The sequence below is a fragment of the Sus scrofa genome, chromosome 2, assembly GCF_054392235.1.
Source record: "Sus scrofa isolate SSC_HxYL_T2T_F1_AM1 chromosome 2, Sscrofa_HxYL_maternal_Yorkshire_Landrace_v2.0, whole genome shotgun sequence".
NCBI lineage: Eukaryota > Metazoa > Chordata > Mammalia > Artiodactyla > Suidae > Sus > Sus scrofa.
In genome coordinates, this window is record NC_139384.1 from 279,348 (window position 1) to 306,555 (window position 27,208).

The following is a 27,208-nucleotide window of genomic DNA, read 5'->3' on the forward strand; positions in this document are numbered from 1 at the left end:
CGGAATTGGCCACCATTAAAGCTTCCAACTGGCTCTAGTGCCCTGGGGCTTGCAGCAGTCACCTCTGTCCTGAGAAAGGTCAGGGCCTCTGCTCCCTCCTCCACGCGGGGATCCTGAGGTCCTGCGCTCTCAGGCAGCCCCATGAGTTCTCAGAACCAACAGACCACCTCCTCAAAGGTCTTCTCTCAAGTCCTCACACCCGTGTCAACCTTGAAAGGGAAACAGCCAGTTACCTCAGTAGAAAAATGAGTTTATTTGGGACGGGCAGAGAAATGGCAGATTGGGAAACCCAAACTACGGCCAGCCAACCGTAGTAAGTCTGCAGAACAAAGCACGGGCTGCTCTGAACCCAAGGTCCCTGGAGAAGAGTGAGACTTCAGCGTAGTTATGGCTTCTCATTAGCTGAGCTGCTGCTGGGCTGGGAGAACACCTTCCTTCCTTCTGCTGGGTGGCAAGCTCGCTTCTTCCTGCCTAAAGGAAGGTACATGTGGGAGAGCCCCCGCTTCAGTCTTTCCCAACTCAAAATTTTTTTTTTTTTCTTTGCTGTATCTGCAGCATGTGGAAGTTCCTGGGCCAGGGATCAAACCTGCACCACAGCAGTGACCCAAGCTGCTTCAGTGACAATGCTGGATCCTGAACCCGCTGTGCCACAAGAGAACTCTGGCCCAACTCCAGTTTAAATGGGGTTTCCCTTTATTAATTTTCACACCTTATGTGTATTACTATCAGCTTTCCTGAGATGCAATTCACATGCCATACAATTCCCATATTTAGAGTGTACAATTCAGCAGTTTTTAGTATATTCGCAGACACATGCAGCCATCGCCGCAGTTGATTTGGGAACATTCTTGAGGCCCCGAAAGGAAACACCACACCCTTCATCGTCCCCCACATTCCCCCAGCCTGCAGTGACCACTGCCCTGTCTCCACGATTTGACTATTCTTTTTTTTTTTTTTTTTTTTGTCTGTTTTCCACGTCTTGGGCCACTCCCGTGGCATATGGAGATTCCCAGGCTAGGGGTCTAATCGGAGCTGTAGCCACCGGCCTACACCACAGCCACAGCAACGCGGGATCCAAGCCGCGTCTGTGACCTACACCACAGCTCACGGCAATGCCAAATGGTCAACCCACTGAGCAAGGGCAGGGATGGAACCCGCCACCTCATGGTTCCTAGTCGGATTCGTTAACCACTGTGCCACAACGGGAACTCCCGATTTGACTATTCTGAACATTTTGTATAAATGGATCACATAGTCTTTTGTGATTGGCTTCTTTCACTTAGCATAACGTGAAACAACCCATGTTGTAGCATGTGTCAAAACTTCATTCCTTTTTATGGTCAAATAATTTCCCATTGTCTGGCTATACTGCATTTTGGGCATGCATTCATCAGTTGGTAAACACTAGGCTGCCTCCCCTTTTGGCTGTCATGAATTATGCTGCTATGAACATGGTGGAATTAACTTGAGCTGGGACAGGCCTGTAGGGGAAGCTCTCACGCCCTCAATGCATCATCAGTTACCCCAAACAGTTAAGAGTCCCCCTACAACTCCCTCAGGAAGGCAACTCTACTGATTAGCTAGTAGAAAGAAGAAAACTCTCTGCCCACGCCGATAGCAGCCTATCAATCAGAGACCGCAGCAGCCCAATCCTTGGAAAAACTCTACACTTTGGACTCCCAGCTCCTCCAATGGACTCTGTTTATCACTCACGGCCCCTTCCGACTCCACCTTTTCTCTATAAAATCAAGGTCCCCCTCCTTGTTCTCTAGATTTGCCTGTGGTCCACCATGGTTCACAAGTCCCAGACTGCAATTCCTCTGCTATTCCTGAAGAAGCCTGTCTTTGCTGGTCAAATAACTATTTTATTATTAAAGTTGACAGCTTCCACATACAGCTCTGGGTGGACATATGTTTTCATTTTTCTCAGCTATATACCTAGGAGTGGAATTGCTGGGTCACACGGTAACTGCTACATTTCACTGTTTGAGAAGCTGCCAGACTGTTTTTCTTTTCTTTTCTTTTTCTTTTTCTTTTTGACTTTTTAGGGCCACACCCACAGCATATGGAAGTTCCCAAGCTAGGGGTCAAGTCGGAGCTACAACTGCTGGCCTGCACCACGGCCACTGGATCCGAGCCACGTCTGCAACCTACACAGCAGCTCATGGCAATGCAGGATGCTTAACAAACTGAGTAAGGCCAGGGATCGAACCTGTATCCTCACGGATACCAGTCAGATTCATTTCCGCTGAGCCACGACGGGAACTCCCCGGACCGTTTTTCAAACGGCTCAGACCTAAATGTTTTTGCAGGGGGCCCTACCTACGCTAACAATTTGAGTCTACCGAGATTAGCGCGTCTACCACTTTCTTCAGAACTACCCTCTGGCCACCAAGAGGAGGCTACAGTTTAGAGTCTGGAGCTCCAAGTAGAGACTGAGAACACGCTTGAGCCTGGGGTATCAGGAAAGGGGAAGTGCTTGGGTCGCAACTCCCCTGCGGGAACATGCCACCTAGGTAAGAGGATCTGGGGCAGCCGAGAGCCCCCAGCATATGGAGATGCCCCTCCTCCCGCTAGTGTGCGCTGGTTACCTAGCAACCAGGAGGCATCACACCCAGCAAGCACCGCTTCTAACGCGTGACATCGGAAACTACGAGTCCCAGCACGCCTCGCGGCCCAGGCGCCCGGACTACCCGCCCCACAATGCACCGCCCGCCCTTTTCTGGCCGCCCCCTGCCTCTGCTCTCTGGAGACCCTGGAGAGGTAGCGCCGCGACCCCTTCCCGGCGCCCTTCGCGCGGTGGTCTCGCGGTGATTCGGGTGCGCGGGGTCAAGGCGCCGGGCCGAGCGGCTGGGGCCGGGGCGCCATGCGGAGGGGCGAGCGCAAGGGCGCTGAGGGGCCGCGGCCGGGGTCTCCTGTGCCCGTGGGCAAGGCCTCGCTGGAGGAACCCCCGGATGGCGGGCCCGCGGGCCGAGCGAGCGGGCCGGGCGCGGGCCGTCGCAGCACCGAGTCCGAGGTCTACGACGACGGCACGAACACCTTCTTCTGGTGAGGGACGGCCGTTCGCACCGGTGCCGCTGGGGTCGCGAGGGGCGTGGCCCCGTCGCCCGGGGTCGGGGGGGGGGGGTGCCCGCGGGAGCCGGGGACGGCCCTTCCCTGCCCCAGCTCCTCACCTCTGACCCTGCCCCAGAGCGAGGGGTGGAGGGAGGGCCCGCGGGACCCCGGGGCAGCCCGTCCCTGCCCCGAGCCGGCCTCCTCGGTGGTCCAGCCCCCACCTCTGGCTTCTGCTTCTTCTCCTGACTTGGCTCAGAAGTCATTCAGAAAGGCTTCGCCTTACCTCGCTGTCCACGCTTGGCGCTGCCCTCGGTCTTGGTACCCTTTGACGGGGCTAATGCGGTGGCAAGTTGTCTTCTGCTCCCCTAGCACGTGGCGCTCCTGTCGAGCAGCAGCAACACTTTACTTCGTGCCACGGCTGCGTGCACCTGGTGGAGTAGAGGTTCTTCCGATCTTTAGTTGTGCCTTGCCACGCCAACTCCTTGACCCCTGTGCAGCTCACGCCTAGCCAAGCCTCGGGGTCAGCCTGTCCTCCAGTCAGCCTTAGTGGGGGTCGGGGAGAGGTCCCTGCAAGCAGCCCCTCCCTGCCAGGGCCTCTTTTGGAAGAAAGAGTTCCTGACATTGCTTTAGGCTGAGTTGGGCCCTTCTGTGTTTGAGGGTCCAAGAAACTAGCGTGGGACCAACAGGTCCCAGGTGAGGCTCCTGTGCGTGGTGGCCCAGTGACCTTGGCTGCCCTTTGCCTGTCAGAGCTTCTCTTCCCTTGTTTGTTAGAGAGACAGACCTGGTACGCAAGAAAGTGTGCCTCCTTCGAGGAGGGCTCTGGCCGTTCTTTGCTGCTCAGTTCACTTCCAGCTGAAGTTGAGTCCTGTGGAAGGCCTTGGGGACAGAGGTGAAGTCGATGTGGCTTTGGTCCCTAGAGCCCGAAGGAAAGACAGACAGGGATGTAGCCAGCAGGGCTGCCACGTGGAAGCAGCTCTCGAGAGACAGGCTCTGGAATTGTTGGAGAAGATGCGATCAGGACAGGAGGAGAGCCTGATGGAGCCATGCTCGTGGGGCCATTGGTGCCCTGGTTGTGTCTGACTCTGGAGAGACAGGGAAGTGCCTGGGGAGGCCCTGCATCTGGCAGAGTCACTCTGCAGCAGTGGGGGCAGCCTCCCAGCTCTGCTTTGGGAAGGTGCTATGCTCACGTGGCCAGGAGAGAGGGATGGGGTGTCCTTCTCAATGGAGGTGGCCCTAGAGCTGGTGACCAGAGCGCAGTGGGACCCTGCTGGACATTCTGTGAGTGGATCAGGCCTCTCTGTCAGCTGTTCTGCTCAGAGGGCAGTGCCCTTCAGACCGAGGAGGGAGGGCACCGTCCTCCCACAGCCCAGCTGGGGACCATTGAAGACTGAGGCCCTGGGGCAGTGCTGGGCTTGCTTCCTTCCCATTCATTCAGTGCATGTTGGGGGTGCTGGTTGCTGCTCTAGGGTTACAACAGAGAACTAAACAAGAAGCTTAGATTCTGGCCCGGTCCTGGACCCTCAGAAGGCGCAGGATGCTGGCTGAATGGATGCTGAAGCCCTCCACCACCCACAAACCCCCTGCCAGTCCCCTGGTCCCTGGCCACAGGGACACATGCTGTAGCCGGACTTAACTGTGGGGAGGGCGTACAACAGGGCTGCCAGTTTCAGTACCTGGCTCATGGGTCTCCTGGGTGTGTCTCCAGCTTCCCCAGCACAGGTGTAAGGTGTGCCAGTATGTGTTCTTGCTGTGTCCCTGCTCTCCCCTCACCTGTGCAGGGGGAAGGAGCTTAGAGTTTCCTCAAGGCAAGTAACCAGATATTGCCGCACCAGCGGGAGTTATTTTTACTTGCGAGCCGGAGCCGCTTACTTTCCTCTGTGTTTCCCGTCACTGACTTGCTATGCTGGGATTTTAAAAACTCTTGTTTTGTGTTTTAGAGAATTTAGTAGTGAATATTACAAAAAAGTAAACACTAAGACCTAAAAGTCTGTATTTGTGGAAATAACTGTATATTCCCAAATTACTAAAGAGCCCTTGCATGATTGAAAACAGGTTTTCTTTTCTTTTCTGGCCACTCTGCAGCATATGGAGTTCCTGGGCCAGGGCGCAGACCCGAGCCGCAGTTGCCACCCACATCGAAGCTGCGTCCGCGCTGCCCCCTTTAACCTGCTGTGCCGGAGTGGGGGGTGGGGGCTCTAACCTGCGTCCTGGTGCCACAGAGTTGACGCCGACCCTGTTGTGTCACAGCAAGAACTGGAAACAGTTTTTGTTTTCAAAGAAGTTTGGGCTTCTTGGAGGTGTGTGTAAGGATCTGGAGTTGCTTTGTTATTACCTGTCAGCCACGGAGTATGGAATTAGGATTCAACCTTGGAGCCAAGGCTGGGCTCCCTCAAACTGGGCTGAGGGAAGAGGCAAGAGGACCTCCAGGGTCTGAGGTGGCACAGATGCCGCCTCTCATGCCATTCGTGGTGGTCTTCACCTGGAAGCCTTCTTGGGGAGGAGTTCAGGACCACAGACCCAGAGCGAGGGTGTGCAGGTGCCCCCGACAGGTGAATCACCGGTGGTTACCACGCTTGGAGTCGGGGACGAGGTGGGGGCTGTTTTAGAAACACTCAACATGTGCCCACGTCTTACAACCCAGAGCCTTCCGGGAGCACGCGGCTCCAGGGCTCTGCTGTCAGCACGTCTGCCGGCGGTCCTGAGGATAGTGGGGTAGATCTTAGATGCCCCAGGTCCGGGGAAATGCCTTTCTTGGTCCTTGTGGGTTGGGCTTTGCCAGCTTTGCCCATGTCTGGGAAGCATGGCTTGCCAGCTCACGCCTCTTTGGTCATGCTGGCCAGCAGGCCAGGAAGGTCTATGGTCGTGGTGCCTCCTGCAGGCCTGGGACAGGCCCTCTGGTCCTGGCCTTTCCGAGCCAAAGCATGGCCAGCTGCCTCCTTGCCCAGTCGGCGTGATGAGGGTGGTGCTCCCTGGAGGGGGGACTGGCGACTGGGTATTTTCCTCTCGCCGTGGCTGGGAGCCCGCGCCCTCATGCCCTCGTCCTGGCCCAGTGACCAGAATTGTAGGATTTACGGCCAGTCTCACGCTAGGTCTGGATCCCCAAGTCATCTATCAGCCTCTCAACCAAAGGATAAGTTTGTCTTCCTGGGCACCAGGGAGGTGGGGCAAGATGCCACTGCCCAGCCCTGGCAGCTGGGAGGGACAGGGAGTCTCCCTGCATCCTGAGCCACCCCTGCTCAGCACGTCTGAGTCCTCATGGTGCTGAGTGGCTTCCCTGTGGGGGACGGTCTGTCTTGGAGGGCGTGGGCCTTGCGCTGACGAGGTGGGTCTGCTGCTTGTTTGCCGGCGCTGCTGGGTGCCTCCCGCCTTCCTTCGGGTGCCCCTTGCGCCAACGTCTTTCCTCAGGTCTCTGGACGGTCCTGACTTTCCCACCCCAGCCTCACTACTTGGCCACGTCGGGTCCACCTCTGTCTTTCTGGCTCCCCCGGGTGGCCCCTGTCAGACAGTGTGGGCAAGGACGGTACCTGATCTGCCCACCCTTCCCATTTCAGCGGCTCCGTCCTCCTTGCTGAGTGCCCGGTTCCCAGGGCAACCTTTTTAGAGCAGGTCTGCTGGCACCAGTGCACTCCGTCCTCCATCCGGGAACGTGGGGTTCGTCTGCACTCCTGAAGGGGTTGCTGCTGGATGGGGGATCCTGGTGTAACGTCTCTTTCATTGCTTTACAAACTTCGGCCCACTTCTTCTGGCCTCCGTGGTTTCTGATGAGAAATCTGAGCTCAGCTTTGGTGTTGGCAGCAGAAGAAAAGCCTGGTGAGGAGAACGTGCTGGGCTGGGCTCGAAAGGAGGGATGCTGGGGCCAATTCGAACGCTTTGATTTCTGACTTCATTCCCACGGGCTGCTCCCTATGAAGCTCACCAGGCCAGGTGAGCCCCGGCCTCTGCAGTCAGCAGCCAAGGGGCCACCCTTGCCATGTAGGCTGGAGACGCAGTGGGACGCAGGTCTGCCTGGTGCCGTCCCACAGGCTCTGCCTTCTCCCTGGCAGGCCTGTCCAGACAGGCCTGGAGTTGGACACCGCCCGCTCTGAGTGATCCTGCTCGGTCAGGTTCCGCCGGCTCCACTTCCCGTCCAGTCTGTCAGCTGCACCTTCTGGGCAGATCCAGATGAGCCATTCGCACCACCCCTCGGGCCTGCCTTGTCCCCTGCTCAGCTGACCCAAGTCGGCCTCACGGGGTAGGCCCTCTGCCTCCAGCTGTGGCCTCCCCGCTTCTGGGACTGGCTGGGCCAGCCCCATGTCAGCCCTTTGCACCAGTGTCCCCAGTGTCTTGAGCAAGGCCTCCCCATTCACCCGCATTCCGCTTTCCCCCCACATCCAGCCCTTTGTTTGTCTTGCCCATTTGGAATGACAGCTCAGGAAAGGCTTAGGGTTTGTTGGCACATGGCAGGTATTCTGGGGCTTCTTAGTGTCTGTGTCCCTTGGGACCACGTGCCCTCGGCTCATCGCCTCAGGGCAAGGGTTATGCGGTCACACGGGGGTGCTGGGGCTCAGACCCCAGGCCCCCACCACCGCCCTGTGTGACCTCGACTCTGCCATTTACAGCTCCGACCGGCCGTGGGGCCAAGGCGACAAAGACCCCGACCCTGTCTTGTCAACCTCATGATCCAGATGCCCCAGCCCTCGAGGGTTCTCAGTGACTCATTCTCCCCACTGAAATCTGATGTCCCTCTGGGGAGGAAAGCCTAAGGCCACGTCCGAGACCCAGGAGAGCCAGCTGAGCTCCCCGGGTCCCTCTCTTGGTAGACGTAGGCTAACGTCCAGCAGAGGACGAGTTTCTGGGAGACCTTGGGGGTGGAGGTCTGAAATAGGACGTTGTGAAGTGGTCTCCGTGCCACAATTATTACTCCACAGATCTCTTGGGTGCTGGAATGTTTACTCTGCAGAGTTCAGCTGAACACTGAGGCTTTCCTGAAATTCCTGAGGCCTAGGACTCAATTGTGATGTTGAATTGTATCAAAATAGTTAAAAATGAGGGCGTTCCTGCTGTGGCACAGTGGGTTAATGGTCCGGCAAGTCCTTGAAGGTGCTGGTTTGATCCCCAGCATGGTCGCAGTTCCAGCTCAGATTTGATCCTTGGCCTGGGAACTTCCATATGCTAGGAATGTGGCAAAAAGGGGGGAAAGTTTTTTTTTTAATAAAATAAAACAGTTTAAAATAGGAGTTCTGAGCGTTCAAATACCAGTATTGTTTTTTTGGTTTGGGGGGGGGTGGGTTTTTTTTTGTCTTTTTGCCATTTCTTGGGCCTCTCCCGCGGCATCTGGAGGTTCCCAGGCTAGGGGTCTCATCGGAGCTGTAGCCACCAGCCTACACCACAGCCACAGCAACGCCACATCCGAGCCACGTCTTCGACCTACACCACTGCTCACGGCAACGCCGGATCCTTAACCCACTGAGCAAGGCCAGGGATCGAACCCGCAACCTCGTGGTTCCTGGTTGGATTCGTTAACCACTGCGCCACGACAGGAACTCCCAGTGTTAAATGTGGCGAAAGAGTACACGGGCTGCTTCCCTCACTCGGAGCCGGTCTGTCTAAACCTGACTGAACTCTGCATGTGTGTGTGTGTGTGTGTGTCTTGTCTTTTTAGGGCCGCACCCGAGGCATATGGAGGTTCCCAGGCTAGGGGTCGAATCAGAGCTGTAGCTGCCCGTCTACACCATAGCCACAGCAACGCAGGCTCCGAGCCGCATCTGCACCCTACACCACAGCTCGTGGCAACACTGGATCCTTAACCCACTGAGCGAGGCCAGAGATCAAACCTGCGTCCTCATGGATGCTGGTTAGGTTTGTTACCTCTGAGCCACGACGGGAGCTCCTGTTTTTGTTTTCATGAAGAAAATGAAATGGAATTGGAGGACATCAGCTAACATCTGACTGCAGAGACGACCCCTTGTCTTGTGGATAGGGGCTCTCTCACTTGGTAGCTTCTCCTCACTGGCCAGTTTTTCCTGCACTAATTCGTACAATTCCCGTTACAGTCCTGGTAGAATTGTTTATGGCAACTGGCAGACTCTTGTCAAAGTTAGATGCACGAGTCAATACGCAGGAGCATCAGGATGGGGAGGTGGGAGGGTCAGTCTCCAGGGTCAGGATGGGGTCTGGCCGCCGTCCGGGTCTTGCACCAGCCTGCGCCCGTGCAGCTCCGCCCGTGCTCTGACACATCGTGTCAGCCGAGGTACCACTGTGTCCCCGACACACGCCCGCTTGCGGGTCCAGGTCGGGGCTCGGCGCCTCCCACACCACGCGCCGGCCCTGCTCCTGTCTCCCATCCGCCCTCAACCTTGTTAAGGCCCTGCTGGGCCTGCGCTGGGCCTGTATCGTCCGCCGGATCCCTGCTCCAGACCTCCCAGCGCTTGCGCTGTCGCGGCTCAGTCTCCGCGTCGTGGGCTGGCACTGCTGACCTGCTTGCTGCAGGGTTGCTTTCCCTTCGGCAGCCGGGGATGCTGCCCCGCTCCTCGCGTGGTGTCGGCCAGTTGTTTGTCTTTTTTTTTTTTTTTTTTGAAGTAATGTGTGTTCAGTCACTTGTCCATTTTTTCATGAGAGTTCCTTTTTTTTTTTTTTTTTTTTTTGCTTTTTAGGGCCACACCCGTGGCACATGGAGGTTCCCAGGCTAGGGGGTTAATCAGAGCTACAGCTTTCGGCCTACACCACAGCCACAGCAATGCCAGGTCCGAGCCACATCTGTGACCTACACCACAGCTCAGGGCAACGCCAGATCCTTAACCCACTGAGCAACGCCAGGGATCGAACCCAAAACCTCCTGGTTCCTAGTCAGATTCCTTAACCACTGAGCCACGATGGCAACTCCCTGAGTTGTGAGCGTTCTTTACGTAGTCTGGGTACAGGGGCCTTCGTCAGGTATGTTATCGTGGGTTTTCTCCCAGTTCTTGGCTCCCTCCACCCGCCCGCGGCACCTGGAGGTTTCCAGGGTGTGGAGACCGAATCTGAGCCACAGCTGCAGCCTGCACTGCGGCTGTGGCAGCTCCAGATCCTTTAACCCACGGCACTGGCCCGGGGATTGAACCCGAGCCGCTGCAGAGACCTGCACCGCCGCAGTTGGATTTCTTAACCCGCTGTGCCAGGGCAGAAACCCCCCTTTTCATTTGTTTACTATATATTTCAACAAATTCTGAAGGGAGACGAGGAGCTAACCCTCAGTGGCAAGTCCTGGGCTCGAAGCTGTGTGTGTGTCGCGAGGGCGTGACGTCTTCTCGACGTCGCTCTGGCGGGTGGTGTCCTCACTTAGGAAGGGAGGGCTCCACCCTCTCTCCGAGGACACAGGCCACTTCTTGAGTGTAGGAGCCGGGTCTCTGCTTCTTTGCAGGCCGCCGTTCACATGCAGAGGCCCTGGCGGTGACTCGGGGCTGCCCGCCGCCTCCCAGCCATGCTCTGGAGCCTAAGCCCGGGTGGCCCGACAGCAGGGAGCCCATGTCTCACCCACCCTGGGCAGCCTTCTCTCTGCCAGGTCTTCTGGGGGTATGGCTTTGGGTCCTGGGTCCTTGCTCTGTCGGGTCCCTTCCCTGCTGTCATCCTGGTCCCTCTCTCAGATGGGGACATCTCACGAATGGCGCGGGCAAGCTCGGTTGCACATGCACAGGGCGCCGGTAACCTGCTGCCCGGTCACCTTCCGGGCCCCGCGGGCTGTGGAGGCCCGGGGCCTTCCGGTGTGCTGCCACTCTTCCCGCCCTTCCTAGCTAGGGGCTGATGTGGCAGGAGCAGAGCCATCGGGGGTCGCCCGCCAGGAGGTTGGAGGCGGAGCCCGCTCCCCTGGGGCGCGTCGTGAGCCCGCGCACTGACGGGTCTGCTTGCCTTGCAGGCGGGCCCACACCCTGACGGTGCTCTTCATCCTCACCTGCGTGCTGGGCTACGTGACGCTGCTGGAGGAGACGCCGCAGGACACGGCCTACAACACCAAGAGGTACCCGGGCCGCATGCGGCTCCGCCCCGCCCAGATGGGCAGGGGCTCCGGGGGCCAGCGTCCACCGGAGGCAGGCCGGCTCCCCAGCCCCACGGCTCCGGCCGCGTGGCAGTCTCAGCCCCTCTGCTGCCTGTGCCGGGGCCACGGCACGGCTCCCGCGTGGCCTGCAGCTCACGCCGCACTCGCGCTCGTGGGAGCCGAGGACGTGGCGCAGCGGCTCTGGGGAGGCTCTGGGGAGGGGCTCCAGTCAGTTCCACTGGGGGCGGCTTCTCCTCCGCCACTCAGCACTCTAGGCGCCACCAGACTGTCCTGCAGGTCAGCTCCGTTCTGACACCGTCCGCAGGACTGCCTGCCTCCCCCTTTAGACCCCAGGCGCCAGTGCAGGTCACCCCCCACTGGTTCTAGATCAGCGGCTCCCACTGCCCTCTTCGGGTTTGATAATTTGTTTGAGGGGCTCACAGAACTAGAGAAACATTTTACTTATTTATCATAGACGTTTATCCTAAAAAAGATGGAGGAACGGCCAGATGGGAGAGGTTCGTTGAGGCGCGGTCTGGGGGAGGGGTGGGGTGGCTGTACCCTCTCCTGGGAGCTCCAGGTCCCCCTGGGTGTGATGGAGGCTTCCCTCATCGCGTGACGGGCTACCTCGGCCACTGGTGGTTGACTTCGTCTTTGCCCAGAAGTCTGGGGGTGGGCAGAGCGTTCCAACCCTCTAATCTTCTGGTCAGTTCCCCTGGCAACCAGCTCCCATGCAGAGGGGAGAGTCCAAAGGTCACCTTCTTAGTGTAACAGAGACACTTCCCGAGCCTCAGCACTTGGGAAATTCCGGGGGGTCAGGGGCTCTGGCCGGAAAGGATGAAGCCCAAAGGTGCGTCTCTTGCTCTGAGGCAGGAGCATCACAGTGACTGAGTTAGGACGACGGCTGGGGTTTTGGTGAGGGCGGGGGCCCCATCAGCTAGCTCCGCTCTTCTCCCCTCTGTTGGTAAGAGGGCTTTTTGAAAGCTTGTGGCCCACCCTGTTCTTCAGGGCGGAAAGTGGCAGGTGGTCCCTTCTTGGTGTCCTCTCCAGAAAGAGATCTGCCGATAGGTTTGTGTCCTTTGCCTGAATCCCGTGGATTCTGGGGCCAGTCTCAGAAGTGCGTGGGGAAGGTCAGCTGGTTTAGAACTCATTCCTGTGCGCTTTCCACCCTGGATGGACTTGGCTGTCCCTCTCTGCTCCCATGAAGCCCCCGTTGCTCTCGCAGTCCTGTGGCCCAGGCCCCTCTTGCTCTTATGGGCACAGCTGGAGGAGGCCAGGCAGGGACAGAGGTGGAAGGAGGTGTCCAGAGCCTGGAGGCGCCAGGGGGGCCGGTGGTCAGCTTTAGTTGGTGGCCTGGGCTTGTTCACCGTCAGCCTCAGGGTCCAGGGCATGAGGGGGCATGTCTTGCCCTTACTTGTAAGCTGCACCACCTATGGGGTTTCCTCCCGCCTCTCCTGGCTCTGTCAGCTTTGCTGCGTCTTCTTCTTTATCCCAACACCTGCCCAACGCCTGGGCCCTCCCCAGCCCCGCATGATGGCACCACAGGCCAGGCGGGCGTGGGTGGTGGCGTCCAGAGCAGAGGAGGGAGCTGGCTCTCTGGGCCCCTCCGGGTGGGGCCCGGTGAGGGGGTGCTGGACCTGTGGACTCTGGAGACCGTGGGGCTGTTTGGCTGGAGCCCCGTGTTTGCCTCGGGGCGGGGGAGGGGAGGTTTCCAAGTAGAACTCGGTCTTTTCTGGGGATTTGTGTGCCAGCACTCGGTATGGCGTGTTTGTGGCGTCCGCCTTGGCAGAGCTGGGCAGGAAGCGCCCAAAAGCAGGCCTTGGTCACACTGGCGAGGTGCCCCCCGCAGCTGTGGAGTTAGGCCAGAGAGGAGCCCTGCCACGTCACCAGGCGAGCGCCGTCACGAGGAAGCGCGTGGTTTCCACGTGCCCCCCCGGCAAGAAGAGCCCGTGTGGGGCCGGGCGGGCTCGCACCTCCCAGCCTCGCTGCCCAGAACCGCAGCCCTGGGCCATGGGGCCGTTTCCCCCGTCTTCATACTGCACTGGCCCTTCTCTTGAGCTGTCCCCGCCTGCGAGAGGCCGGGACAGTGGGCAGAGAAGGTACCATCTGGCCAGCAAAGGGCGCCGAAGGGAGGGGCAGGGGGGTAGGGGTTGGAGGACCCCTGGACACTGCTCTGCTCTGAGGTTCTGTGCCTTGGGGACACTGGACAGCACAGTCACTGTCTCTGGCCCTGAAATGCCGCTGGTGGGGCCTGGAGCCTCCTCCCGGGAGCCTCCGTCCCCACCGCAGCTGCCGAGGCTCTGCTGCTTCTTCCAGGAGCCTTTGCGTGTGCGCGCGTGGGTTGGTTCACGCTGATCCGTTCTCGCCCACATCTGCCTGGGCTGTGACCAGGCGCTCTGGGGGCAGCCCCCTGCCCAGGCCCCCCAGGCTCTCCAGAGGCTGCCGGGCCTGGCTTATTTTTTTACCATGTCAGAGCTTTTGATGCTCTCAGGGGAAGGTTTCGTCTATGTAAGATACTGCCTGAAGGTCATGTTTATTTTTTAAATTAATACTTCTGCGATGTTAATAATTCAGGAGATTGGTTTGTTTTCCTTGAGCGTTCAGTTTCGGCTTGTGTGTCATTATTCTTTTTAGGGACCTTTGGGGACATAGGCTTTTTCTTCCTAAGTCGACTGGATGGATGTGTAATTTAATATAACACGTCTGTTGAAAACACACAGCTCATCTGTGGGCCACCACCAGGGGGGGTGCACACGGAGTTTCCTCTGAAGGCCACAGTCAGCCCGCACTGCTGGCCACAGGCCACCATAGATCTGTCCCCGCAGCTCCTTCCTGCCCGCTGAACAGTCTCGTTCAGCAGGCACCGTTGTGTCCGGCCCCTCCCACCAGGCACGATGGCTTTGGAACACCCACGTTTGCTGTGTGTGTGTGTCGGCGATTGTTCTGGTTCTGTGCTGAGGGGTGGTCTGCTGTGTGGGCAGCCCACTGCTCACAGACCCATTTATCGTTCGGGGACATTTGGGATGCTTATGTCTGTGGTCACGTACGCCCATGCAAATAAATCAGTACATGTAACATACAAATATGTTTTGCATCTAACACCCAGGACGTATGCCCCGTTCACAGAACTGAAGAGGAGAGCAGTCGGGGCTGACACCACCTGGCGTCAGGGCTGGCTGCAAAGTGTGCAGCCGCCAGATGGTGGCAGGCAGAGGCCAAGTAGGGAGCCGGGACACAGGCCCCCCAGACATGGCCCTGGCCCTTGGCGGGGGCAGAGGCAGCTCAGCGGGGAAGGAGGGTCTTCAGCAGGGGTGCTGGATAAGCAGACACCCACGTGGGAGGTAGTGCGGACCCAGACCCTCCAGCTGCCACAGTCATTCGTTTGAAAGGGAGTCTGGACCTAAATGTAAAATAGAAAACAATAGAACTTCTTGATGAAGACTGGGAGACAGTCTGGTGACCATGGGCTTGATGGCGACTTCTTAGGTAGAACACCAAAAGCGTGATCGTGGAAGAAAAACCACGCTGACTTCGTTAACATCGGCAGCTGCTCTGCGAAACACTCTGCTAAGCTGGAGAGAAGACAAGCCACAGGCTGGCGGGAAATACTTGCCGAACACCATCTGATGAGGTGCTTGTCTTCAGACTGTGCAGAGAGCAGCCGAGGCTCAGCAGTAAGAACACCAGCAGCATAGTTACTAGCTGGGCCGAAGAGCTGGACAGCAGAGAGGAAACGGGCCCAGGACCACGCGCCGCCAGGAAGGCCGCGGCACGCGCCCGCGAGAATGGCCAGAGCTAAACAGCCCCAGCAAGTGCTGGCGAGGGAGAGGAGCACCAGACGCCTCCCCGCCACCGGGGGTACAGGCGGCGCGGCCCCCGGAGGACAGTTGGAGGGCCTCTCACGGAACGGAACATAATCCAGAGTTGTGCGCCTTGATTTTCACCCGAGGGAGCTGAAAACTCAGATCCACACAAAACCCTGTGCGTGGATGTTTGCAGCAGCTTTGTTCATAGTTAGCAAAGCTTGGGCGCAGCCAAGACGTCCTTAGCGGGTGAGTGGGTAAACTGGCACGTTCATTACGTGATGAAAAGAGATGCGCTGTCAAACCGTGGAGACAGAGATGAAGCTTAAATGCACATTGTTGAGTGAAAGAAGCCAGTCTGAAAAGGCTACGCGCTGTGTGAGCCCAGCTCTGTGACATTCTGGAGGAGTTGTAAAAAGATCAACGGGGGGTTCCCGCTGTGGCACAGGAGGGTTGGCAGCATCTCTGGAGCGCTGGCGCAGGTTCGAGCCCCACCCCGGCACAGTGGGTTAAGGGTCCTGTGTCCCCACAGCTGTGGCGTAGGTGGCAGCTGCGACTCAGATCTGATCCCTGGCCTGGGAACTCCATGTGCCGAGGGGCGGCCAAACAAAGAGTTCAGTGGTCCGGGGGCACGGGAGAATGAATAGGTGGAGCGCGGGCGTTTAGGGTATTGAAGCCGCTCTGTGTGGCGGCCAAATGGAAAACACACCCCATAGGACAGAACAACTCAAAAGAGCAAACCTAAGTATATAAGATAAAAAGTCATTTCGGAGGCTGGCGAATCCAGGACGGAGAGCAGACCGTGGCAGGAGAAGGTTCCCTTGCTGAGGTCCTGGAGGGAAGGTGCCGACCTCAGTGGCCTTGGAAACAAGTGGGGTCTGTAGGAGTGAGGGGACACAGCTGTGCTCTGGCGACGAAGCAGGTAAACAGCTGTCCCTGCTGGGATCAAGTGGGTGGGGCCGGGGGTCTCACTGCTGGAGTGGGAGGTTACAGGAAACAGAGGGAGGGTGACCCGTGGGTAGCAGACCCTGGCTGGAGACACAGGTGGGAACTCACGTCCAGCCTAATGGAGAGACGGTTGGGCCACACACGTCTTGTTGCTGTGTCAGCCAGCGGAGGAGCCAGGTCCCCTGGAGGAAGGGCCAGTGCCAGGGCTGGGGCGGGGAGTCACCAGGATGGGCCTGGAGCGTGTCCTGGCACCAGAAAGGAAGTGGATGCTCAGGAAAACAATACAAACCCCCGCAAGGATGGGGTGTGTGAGAGGGAAGTGGGAGCTGAGTGAATGCTCCCATCGGCCGAAGCTGCGACGGTCTGCACCGCAGTCCAGGGCTGGGTCATGAGCCCAAGTGTTAAGGCAGACCCTGGAGTCCGTGCACGCAGAGCCGTGATGGAAGGCGACAGTGCGTCGAGGAGCAGAGGCACGGCTCCCGGGCGGAAGGTTCCCCTGGAGCTGTGCAGAGAGGCCTCCCTCCTGAGGGCACGTGGGGGGGCTGCCAGACACACCTCGGGAAGGAGGCGGGGCTGGCACCAACAGCCAGAATCGCGAGGATGACGCGTACCTTTGATGTGATGCGAAAATGGTCCTTTGCATCGGCGATCTCACTTCCGAAAACCCGGTTGCCCTGATCTGACTCTAAACAGCCGTAATTCGGGGCATTCCACAAAACGCGGGACCACTCTTCCTCAAAACAGCCCAGTCGTCCAGAACCAGACAGTCTGAGAGACTGCCGTGGCCCAGAGCAGCCTAAGGAAATGTGTGGACTGACTCTCTTGTGGTTCCTGGAAGAGGAAAGGACGTCAGGTAGAAACCGAAGAAACCTGAAAAACACGGTGAGCTCTGGTCACCGTGTCGGTGTTGGCTCACCGACTGGCAGGGGAGCGCCCGACCGGGTGTTAGCAGTGCAGGACTGGCCAGGGACTGTGGGAGGTTCTGCACTACCTTTGCAACTTTCCTGTCCTGGAATTAAGACTCTTTGGTTTTTGTATTTATTTTTGCTTTTTAGGGCCACACCTGCAGCATATGGAAGTGCCCAGGCTAGGGGTCGAATCGGTGCTACAGCTGCAGCAACGCCGGATCCTTAACCCACTGAGAGAGGCCAGGGATCAAACATGCATCCTCATGGATACTAGTGGGATTCATTTCCGCTGTGCCCCATGGGTGTTATTAAAAGACTATTTTAAAGGGAATTGCTTTGCTTTTCTTTAAAAGTAAGCCCTCCTGGCTGATGGTTTCCCAGGTAATTGTAAACGTTATAGTAAGGTGTGCACCCCAGGATGGGGTCATGAGGCCGACCTGGCGGGGTGGGGGACGAGGCTGCTCCCCACCACCTGGGCCTGGGTGCCCCGGGGTCGCGTCCCCTCAGTTCTGTTCTCGTGGTGACTCTCCACGCGGTCACCCCCAGGCCTGAGGCCATCTCTTGGTGGCTGCCTTCTCTCTCTTTGGGGTGGGAGGGCGTCGAGCAGCCCCGGCACTGAGCACTTGAAGGGTGGCTGTCATCCCCAGGGTATGACATGCCTGTGGCTCCCGGGCAGGTGGGCAGGTGTGCGGGGGACAGGAGGGCTCTGTCCTCAGCTCCAGTGCTCCAGCAGGCAGAGGGCGGGTGTTTTCAGGCCAGAAGCCCAAGGTGGTGCCCTGGGCCCCCGCTCAATCTCTCATCTGTGCGCACAGCGGCTTCATGTTGGTCGCCAGCGCTGGATGCCGCGGGACGGGTGAATCCTGGTGTGACCGCTGTCCGGGGCAGGGCCGGCAGCATGCGCCGGAGCTGGGAGCACATGCATTTTGTGCAGCTGTGGCCCCAGTGCCTCCGCTCCGTCCCCTCGTGGCTGCAGTGGTCCTGTTGGGATTGGGTCCCCGTAGGATGCAAGAGCTCCCTGGAAATAGCAACGGGACCCTGCTGGGGCAGACCGGGAAGCCCTTCGACCCTAGCATCTTTCCATGGTAGGGCTTTGGTGAACACAGGAGCATCATGGATGCAGTCTGGGGTTTGGGTTCTTTTTACCGTGAAGCACGGCCTCGTGGGTACCACTTGGCACTAAAGTACCCGCAGCCTGCCGCCGGGGGGCTTCTCGGGGCGGGGAGGTGCTGCCTCCAGGTGGTTGGAGCTGGACCAGGGGCTGTCAAGGCTGGGGCAGTGTGACCGGCCCCCCAGCCTCCCTGCCACAGAGGCCCAGCTTCCTCCCGCCTGCCCTCCAGGGGTCTGGGGCTGTCACCGTGGGCGTCCTTGGGGGTCCCTCCCTCTGCTTTGCGCTTACGCACACTGAGGGGCTGTTTGTTCTTTATTTGCAGAGGTATTGTGGCCAGTATTTTGGTTTTCTTATGTTTTGGAGTCACACAAGCTAAAGACGGGCCATTTTCCAGACCTCATCCAGGTAACTTGCCATTTCTCCTTCCGTGTGTGCCCATGTGGCCCTGCTGCTCCCAGGCTCGTTCTGTGTCTGTGCTGCTGCGTGTGAATGTCCTGGCCCCCCCGCCGGGCCCCTCCCTGCTGGGCGGAGGGGATGGTTTCACAGTTGTCTCCGAGTTCCTCTTCCTGCGGCCACTGGCCCCCCTTCGGACCCTCCCCGTGCCCCGCGCCGCCTGGCCCCTCTGTCCAAGGACAGTCTGCCTGCAGGTGGAGAAGCACCCGGGCCACCAGTGCGGTCGGGCCCACCCGGCTGTTGGGGTGCTCCCGGGGCTCTCCTGTCTCTGCCCCCGCCCCCAAGGCGTGGGGACTCCTTACCCTGCCGGGGGTCAGCTCTGGAGGCAGGGCCTGGCCAGTTTTCCTGAAGGGTCTCAATTTAGTAACATGTTTCCAGCTCAGTAAGGGTGTGTATGTACTATAGAAAATTTGGAAAATACAGAAAATATTTTTAGATAAAAATAAAACCCCTCACCAAAAAAAAAAAAAAAAAAAAGCCACTGCTCAGTGTCCCCGTGCGTGTTTGTGCAGAGATGCACGCAGCTGTGCGAAGGGTGGCGCTCACGCGTGGTTTCACCTCGCGGTCTGACACGAGCGCATCCACATGCATTTCTACTCTGACAAGTGGCTTCTCGAAGGCTCCTGTTCAGCCCTCGTTTGAATGCACTATGTGAGCCTCACCAGTCCCCTGGGTGGTGTATCCAGGCTCCTGTCTCACGGTGAGACACCAGGCTGCGGTGAACTTCTGCACAGACACCTGTGTGCACGTGTCTGATTATTCACGCAACGGAAGTCCCAGGCCTGGGAGGAGCAGCTCAAGGGCACGAGCTTTGGGGGGCTGGTGGGTGCTACCCAGCTGCCCTCTGGAAGGGGCCAGTGAGGCTGTGGTTGTGAGCGAGGCCGAGGCACCCGGGTGCTCTGCCCCTTCAGTGCCTGATGGGGATGTTGGTGCTGGATGAAGCCTGCGTGGTCCCTGCCCAGGGGCTCTGGCGGGCATCTCCCGCTGCAGGGCGTGACCCCCACTAAGGGCTGAGGAGGGGCCAGGCCTGCCCAGCTCTGAGGCAGCGGGACTTTCACCTTCTCGGTGGTCTGGGCACATCCAGTCCACCCTCAGAGGGCAGCAGACACCTAACGAGAGCGGCGGGAAAGTGAGACGACATGTGAAACCACCAGAATTGCCCCGAGAAACCAGGCGTGGCCAGTGCTTGTCAGGTGGGCCTGGGAGGAAGCACGGCTGCTGAGAGCTCAGCCAGTGCTTGTCCGTGGCTGAGGCACCAGGCGCCCAGTAGAGCCCTGAGCAGGATGGACAGGGGCCAGGCAGCTGGTCCTGGGCTCCGGCTTCTGGTCACCTGGCAGGATGCAGTCACCTTTGTCTGAAAGCTTCCACTGCGGTTTTAGTCTGGTTGCTGTTTCTCTGCCAGTCTTCACGGCAGGGGGGCTGTCCCGGGGCGCCTTCTCGTTAACCTGGTGCTTGGCAGGATATCCCAGATTCTCGATTCCAGCTCCACCTGCACGCTGGGAGGAACAGCGTGAGGGCTTTTCTGGCTATAAAAAGGAGGTACTTTGGGGGTCTCTGCACAGCTCCCGACCTCCTCTGGCCTGGGCTCGGGCAGCGGTAGGGGAGCAGACTCAAGGCTCCCGGCCGACCTTCCTAGGGAGTTGCTTTATTTGGAAAATAAGTTGGCTGCAGTCCCAAATGAGGCACGCTTCCCCTCGTGGTCTTTATTTTCAGCTGGGGTTCCCTCCGAGAGCCAGAGCACGTGAGAACACTGTCAGTGCTGTGGGGTCAGCCAGATTTGACGCTTACGGAGAAGAGAAGAGTGTTGGGTTGGGGAGCGGGGCGGGTTCGAGGCGCCTCTGGGTGATTCGGGGCGAGATGGCGGTGGGGGTTAGGAGGAGGGCTGCTGGGGGTTCGGGGGGGTGGCGGGCAGGTCTGGGTCCCTGGTGGGCTTTCCAGGGCAAGCGTGATGGGGAGTGAGCTGGTGGCCCTTGTCATCTGAGTGGGCATGTGGGGGAGGACCAGGAGTGGCCTGTGTGCCGAGGGACAGTGCGACTCGGGTGGAGGCCAGGCCCTCTACCTGCTGCTGCAGCCCTCAAACCAGAGACAATTTTCCAGGCTTTTTCCATCCTCGGGGCACGGAGAATGTTGGTCGCATCAGCTGTTTATCCCCAGCGTCTCAGAATACGTCAGCCAACTTTCCTAAGAATGTCCTGTGTTTGGGTTTCCTGCGTGTATGAGGTCCGTCTCTCATAAATCTCCCCGCAGGCAGGTCAGGCCCAAGTCCCGAGGCTGCTGGGCTGTCCCTGCAGCTGCTGCTCACGCTTGTGTGGTGAGCTGCTACCCGGGACTCATGGCACAGGGAGCTTGGTCCCACAGAGCTCTCTCACCTCTGGGGGGCCGCGCCTGGCCCCCTCCCGCTGCTCAGCTGCCTGTCCTCGTTCCGCTGAGGCTAGGGCGGGAGGGCACATGGTCCGGTCATGTGTGACCTCGAGGTTTCCCTTCAGTAGCCCTGGCTCAGCCTCGGATCTCCAGTTGTGAGCACGGCCTGTTTTATTCATGGCGAACTCACTTTTAAAAGTAGGCTGTTGGGAGTTCCCTGGTGGTCTAGTGGTTAGGAATTGGCGCTCTCACCACTGTGTCCCAGGGTCAGGCCCTGGTCTGAGAACTGAGATCTCACATCAAGCTGCTACGTACCATGGCCAGAAAAAGTAGTCTAGTGTTTTGGGGGGTTTTATTTTAATGTATTTAAGCAAAGGAAAAGCAGATAATCCTAGGCCTTTACTAAACAGGGTGGTGAAGGTGAAAGCTATCTTTTTCGAACAGTTACTGACCTTCCCTTCCCCACCACCTCACCCCCCAGGGAAAGCTGGGCTCGTTGTGAGTATGGAAAGGGGGTGGTGAGAGAGGAGTCCTGGGAGCTTCCTGGTGGCTCAATGGGCGAAGGATCTGGTGTTGGCACCTCTGTGGCACCAGTCTAATCCTTGGCCCTGAAACTTCCATGTGCCAGGTATGCGGCCAAAAGAAAGCATTCCAGGGGACACATTCATTCTTTTCCCAGCTTCACTGAGCTGTAATTGACACGTACAGTCGAAACCTAAGTTCAGGATGTGCCGTGTGGCGATTCGGTACACGGGCCGCAGGGCGATTTCTCCAGAACCGCCTCACCTCGGCCCCTCACCTTGTTTCCCATGGAGAGAACATCCAGCTGTTCTCTGGGCAGCCCTAAGGTGTGTGACACGGCCCACCAACTGCCGTCGCCGGGGGCCACGTCGCGGGAGGGACAGGTTCCTCAGAGTGCGGATTGAAATTTAAGACAGGCTCCTAGGGATTCAGGGAGGGTTTACCCTTAGAAAATTTGATATCACTCAGCACATTGACACTAAAGAAAAAAGTTGGTCCTTGTAAATGCAGAAGAAGGAATTTTCGTACTCACGCATGGTAATTAAAAGATTTTCTTGGAGTTCCCGTCGTGGCTCAGCAGAAACGAATCTGACTGGCATCCATGAGGACTCAGGTTCGATCCCTGGCCTTGCACAGTGGGTTGAGGATCTGGCGTTGCCGTGAGCTGTGGTGTAGGCCGCAGACGCAGCTTGGGTCTGGTGTGGCTGTGGCTGTGGGGTAGGCCGGCAGCTACAGCTCCAGTGCGACCCCCAGCCTGGGAACCTCCATATGCTGCAGGTGCAGCCCTAAAAAGCAAACAAAAAACAACCCAGATTTTCTTACCATGACGAAGGGTGTCCACCAACACCCTGCAAACTTACTTCACGATGAAGGAAGACGCGTCCCTAGTAACGCAAGGCTGTGTGTTGTCCCTGCTCCTGTCGAGCAGGTCCCAGGCCTTCTGTGCCGCCGCAGTGACCCGGGAACAGGGAATGAAAGGTTTAAGGACAGGAACAGAGTTGAAAAGGAAGGAAGCCTTTCGGGGAGAGACTGAACTGTGCGTAAATTAGCTCTGGGTCAGATCTTGCTTCTAAAGTCTCTGCAGGGACCCAGGAGGGACCGCCTCAGGCCACGCAAGTCCAGCAGCCACACTTGGGTCAGGGTGCCTGGAACCACGGGCGGGCGCTCCCTAACGCCGCTGTGCTCTGTGTCTTTGCAGCTTACTGGAGGTTTTGGCTCTGCGTTAGTGTGGTCTACGAGCTGTTTCTCATCTTTATACTCTTCCAGGTAAGCGGTTTTCCTTGGTTGGAGGGACTGGGGGAGGTGAGAACGCAAGGTGGCAGAGGAGGCTTTGCACCAGCCCTGGGCTCCGGAGGAGAGCGAAACCATCGCCTTTAGCAGCGACCGTCCAGCGGGCCGGGGCCTCTGGGCATGATGGGTCCGTGGGGGAAGCCCGGTGGGCAGCCTCTGCTTTGCAGGTGCTGCATATCTGCGTGCCTGACTCCACGACATGAGGCGCGCTGTGTGTCGGGGGCTGGGGGGGCAGCTGGGCCAGTCGTGGTGGGGTTTCCTTTCCGGTTTTGTGGTTGACCAGTTATGGCTTCATGTGTCTCTCCCCTTGGGGCACACGTCCTGCAGATGTAAGTCCTGGATCAGGATTTGATGACTACTGCCTGTTCTGTCTCATTGAGCATGCTTTGATGGTGTCTTTGGTCTCAGACTTCGTCAGCGGGAGCCAGCAGGGTCTTCCTGCTTTCACCTCCAGAGGGTAGACACCCAGGGGTCCCCCAGCACGTCGTAGAGCTGCTGTCTCTCTCATCCCATCAGCACTTGCCTTGGTCAGAATATTCTCTGGCAGCCAGTGTGGATTTTTTTTTTTAAGGCCTCACCTGCAGCACATGGAGGGTCCTAGGCTAGGGGTCAAATCAGAGGTGCAGCTGCCGACCTACGCCACAGCCACAGCCACAGCCACACCAGATCTGAGCGGCATCTGCGACCTACACCACAGCTCCCGGCAACGCCAGATCCTGGACCCACTGAGCAAGGCCAGGGATCGAATCCGCATCCTCAGGGACACTAGTCGGATTCATTTCCTCTGTGCCTCAGCAGGAGCTCCTGCAGTTGCATTCTTAACCCACTGCACCACAGTAAGAACTCCAACTGCATTTCGGTTTTACAAATGTACATAGGACAGTATCAAACCATGACATTGACCTTGAGGCAATCCACAGAGCTTATCTCAGTCCCCTTGTGCACGCGTGTGTGCTCACGCGTGTGTATGTAGAATTCTATGCGGTTTGTTTTTATTGAAGTGAATTGAATTACAAGTTTTTAAAAACTATAGTAAAAAAAAACACCATAATATTTACCATCTAAACCATTTTAAGTGCACACAGCTCAGGTGCATGAAGCACATTCACGCGGCCGTGTCACCTTCTCTGCCGCCCAGCTCTAGAACTTTCCGTCTTCCCGAATGGACCCTCTGCCCCATGGAACACGCCCCCGCCCCTCCCCTGGCCCTGCCCCACCAGCTCCTTCCTGTGTCTGTGGATCCGGCTCCTCCAGGGACCCCGTGCGTGGGCTCACAGAGTGTGTGTCCCTCTGTGACCGAGCGTCGTGTCCCCGAGGCCCGTCCTGTGGCAGCTGCGTCAGGACCGCCTCCCTTTGAAGGCTGAGTGACGCCCCGTGTGGTGGGTCCACCCGGCCTGGATGGGCCCTGGGTTCCCTCACCTCCTGGCGACAGTGACCACGGGTGCGCACACATCTGGTTGAGGGCTCACCTGGAAGGGGCTCGCTGAGGAATTCTGTCTGCCTTTTCATCTGACCCACTGACATGGGCGCTGGCCTTGCAGACTGTCCACGACGGCCGCCAGTTTCTGAAGTACGTGGACCCCAGGTTGGGGGTCCCGCTGCCGGAGAGGGACTACGGGGGAAACTGCCTCATCTATGACGCGGACAACAAGACTGACCCCTTCCACAACATCTGGGTGAGTGCCTGGGAAGGGCTCCCAGGCCAGTGCCAGCTCAGGGGCCCCTCCTGGCGCTGCACCCCCTCCCAGGGCGGTGCTTGGTAGAGTTTTCCTGAGCGCCCGGGTGCTGCTCCGGGTGTGGTGGTTTCTGGAACCTGAGTCCTTCTGCAGACGGGCTGGGGTGCTGGCCCTGCTCCCACCTGACATAGGGCTCCCCTCAGCCTCCACGCCCCCTAGGAGCAGGGTGTGGGGGACCCAGGGGCCAAGTACCTCCTGTGAGGATGGCCTCTGGCCGCGTCGGGGTCCCCTCCCGGCTCACGATGGGCGGCCGAGCCTGAGGCCTGCCCCCTGCCCCCACAGGACAAGCTGGATGGCTTCGTGCCCGCACACTTTATCGGCTGGTACCTGAAGGTAGGCGCCTCCTCGGGCGGGACCCCTGGCCTGGAGCCTGCCCTGGGCTCTGGGCCCTTTCCAGCCGTGGGTGCCGGGCCGTGGTTCCAGGGATGACGGTCAGGCCGCCTGGGCTCCAGGCCCGGGGGGGCCTGCGGCCCGGCTGCACGCCCTCGGGCCTGGCCCCCGCGCCGGTGCCTCCGCCGGGGCGGCGGCGGGGGAGGCCTGACGCCCGGCCGCGGCCCGCAGACGCTGATGATCCGCGACTGGTGGATGTGCAGCATCGTGAGCGTCATGTTCGAGTTCCTGGAGTACAGCCTGGAGCACCAGCTGCCCAACTTCAGCGAGTGCTGGTGGGACCACGTAGGTGCCCGCCCTCCGCCTGGCCTGCTGCGAGCCCTGTGCCCCGACCCGGGCCGGCTGCCCCACCGCGGGGAGGACCCAGCCTGGGGCCTCCCCAGGCAGGGCTGCTGGAGCAGGGGGTCCCCGGCACCCACCTCCCACCTGGCTCCCGCCCCCAGTGGATCATGGACGTGCTTGTCTGCAACGGGCTGGGCATCTACTGCGGCATGAAGACGCTCGAGTGGCTGTCGCTGAAGACGTACAAGTGGCAGGGCCTCTGGAACATTCCAACCTACAAGTACGCCTGAAGAGCCGCCCTGCTCCGTGGGGCCGGGACGTGGCCCCCGAGGCCCTTCTGCGAGGGGCCCTGGGCGAGGATCTTGCCTCCCGTAACCTCCACCTGGGGCCCGTCCCCGCGGGCCCTTCTCGGGGCCATGCCTCCCCTGGCCGCGCCCCCAAGTGAAGCCCTGGGGGCTGCGGGTGGGTCCCTCTCGCGGCCACGACGGCCGCCTCTGGGGCGGGGGGCTGCGCCCTGCCCGAGGCTGACGGCCGGGCTTCCAGGGGCAAGATGAAGAGGATCGCCTTCCAGTTCACGCCCTACAGCTGGGTCCGCTTCGAGTGGAAGCCGGCCTCCAGCCTGCGCCGCTGGCTGGCCGTGTGCGGCATCATCCTGGTGGTAAGGCCGGGCCTCGGGCGCGCGGCCCGCTGGGCCCTGGGCTCCCCCGCACCCCCCTCTGCCCCCAGTTTTTGTTGGCAGAGCTGAACACCTTCTACCTGAAGTTCGTGCTCTGGATGCCGCCCGAGCACTACCTGGTCCTGCTGCGGCTCGTCTTCTTCGTCAACGTGGGCGGCGTGGCCATGCGGGAGATCTACGACTTCATGGACGACCCGTGAGGCCGGCGGGGACGGGTGGGCGGGGGCGGGCGGGCAGGTGGCCCTGGGCCCGCCGTCCGCCAGCGCCTCCCTCCACAGGAAGCCCCACAAGAAGCTGGGCCAGCAGGCCTGGCTGGTGGCGGCCATCACGGTCACCGAGCTGCTCATCGTGGTCAAGTACGACCCGCACACGCTCACGCTCTCGCTGCCCTTCTACATCTCCCAGTGCTGGACGCTCGGCTCCGTGCTGGCCCTCACCTGGACTGTCTGGCGCTTCTTCCTGCGGTGAGCCCGCGCCCCGGCCCCCGGCCCTGCCTGTCCCACTGGGAGCCCCTGGCTGCGCGGGGCTGACCCGGCCCCCGCCGCCCGCAGGGACATCACGCTGAGGTACAAGGAGACGCGGCGGCAGAAGCAGCAGAGCAGGGACGGGCAGGCCAGGGCGGACGGCCGCGTGGACAGACACCCGCCTGGGCCCGACGACCCCTCGGCGCCCGAGGAGGCCGAGCAGGAGGGGGTGCCGGCCCCGAACTGACACGGCGCCGCGGCCACGCGGAGCCAGTTGCACCGCCAGGAACCTCCTGCAGCCCTCCGCCCTCGAGTGTCGTCTTCTCCCGCGTGCGTGCGTGTGTGCGGGCGCACCGTGGGCTCCCGGGGCTCCGGGCTTGCCCTGGGCAGCCCGGCCCTAGGGAGTGCGTGCCCCTGCCCCTTCCTGCGCAGTCAGCCCAAAGCCTCGGCCGCTCGGCGCCTCTGAACCACACGGCCTGGCCCAGGAGCACGGCCACGGCGCCCCCTGCACCCCAGGGCCCTGCCGGCCCCCGGCGGCCCAGCACCCCTGAAGGACGATCGTCCGGGAGCAGCTGAGGCGGCCAAGAAAGGGTGGATCCCTTCCCTGGCCAGAGGGTGTGAGGACGGGGCCGCCATCGAGTCAGACCCCAAGCCAGTGCCACTGTCGGGAGGGTGGGTCCTGGGGGTGGCGAGGGTTCCTGACTGCAGAGCTGAGGTCACTTCCACGAGCAGACAGAACAAGTAAAAGCCACGGTAATGGCCTGCCGCCCTGCGCCTTCTTGCTGCCCTCGTCTCCGCCATGTCCTCTGCCACCTGGGACACCACCCGGAGGGGCCGCTGGCAGCTGCCGGGGCTGGACGTGTGTCCTGACAAACAACCAGGCGGCACAGGGGTCACCCAGCCCGCCCCCTCCCTCCTGCCGCGCTTGCCACGTGGCCAGCTGGCCCCAGGAGCTGGTTTGGGTGGGGCGTGTGTGGCGATGGGCAGACGGCCTTCCAGCTACACGTGCACGGCTACACGCGCACGGGGCTGTGGGGCTGACGCCCATCCCACCACTCCACCCCGCGTGCAGGGGCGGGTCACTGGGTTCCTGGTTGCTGGTTGCTCTGGGCCGGAACCCGCTGCCTCTGGTGACCTGTGCCCTCCCTGCAGAGGTGGGCGCCCATTTGTCCCAGGCTTGGCCCCTGGGAGGCCCCGTTGGTTTCTGGCCCCGCTGGTTTCCA

General features: G+C 59.8%; 1 protein-coding gene and 1 long non-coding RNA gene across 3 annotated transcripts; one reads left to right on the forward strand and one right to left on the reverse strand.

Moving 5' to 3' along the window:
* Nucleotides 1-233: 233 nt before the first annotated feature.
* Nucleotides 234-6,639, reverse strand: LOC146405001 (uncharacterized). The gene is made up of 3 exons (XR_014836664.1): nt 4,728-6,639; nt 3,338-3,967; nt 234-471 (listed from the first exon to the last, which is right to left on the reverse strand). It is a non-coding gene; the product is annotated as an uncharacterized LOC146405001 (long non-coding RNA).
* PTDSS2 (phosphatidylserine synthase 2) lies at nt 2,718-26,751 on the forward strand. Of its 2 annotated transcripts, XM_021082544.2 has the most exons (12): nt 2,718-3,048; nt 10,925-11,026; nt 18,134-18,216; nt 22,346-22,413; nt 23,979-24,113; nt 24,456-24,506; nt 24,735-24,848; nt 25,007-25,125; nt 25,389-25,503; nt 25,572-25,717; nt 25,800-25,985; nt 26,073-26,751. In XM_021082544.2, the coding sequence occupies exons 1-12, from the start codon at nt 2,867-2,869 to the stop codon at nt 26,230-26,232; spliced, it is 1,461 nt and encodes a 486-aa protein (XP_020938203.2). In that variant the 5' UTR covers nt 2,718-2,866; the 3' UTR covers nt 26,233-26,751. The 2 variants fall into 2 exon arrangements, with proteins under 2 accessions (XP_020938203.2, XP_084866468.1); XM_085010342.1 differs by lacking the exon at nt 18,134-18,216.
* The last annotated feature ends 457 nt before the right edge of the window (nt 26,752-27,208 follow it).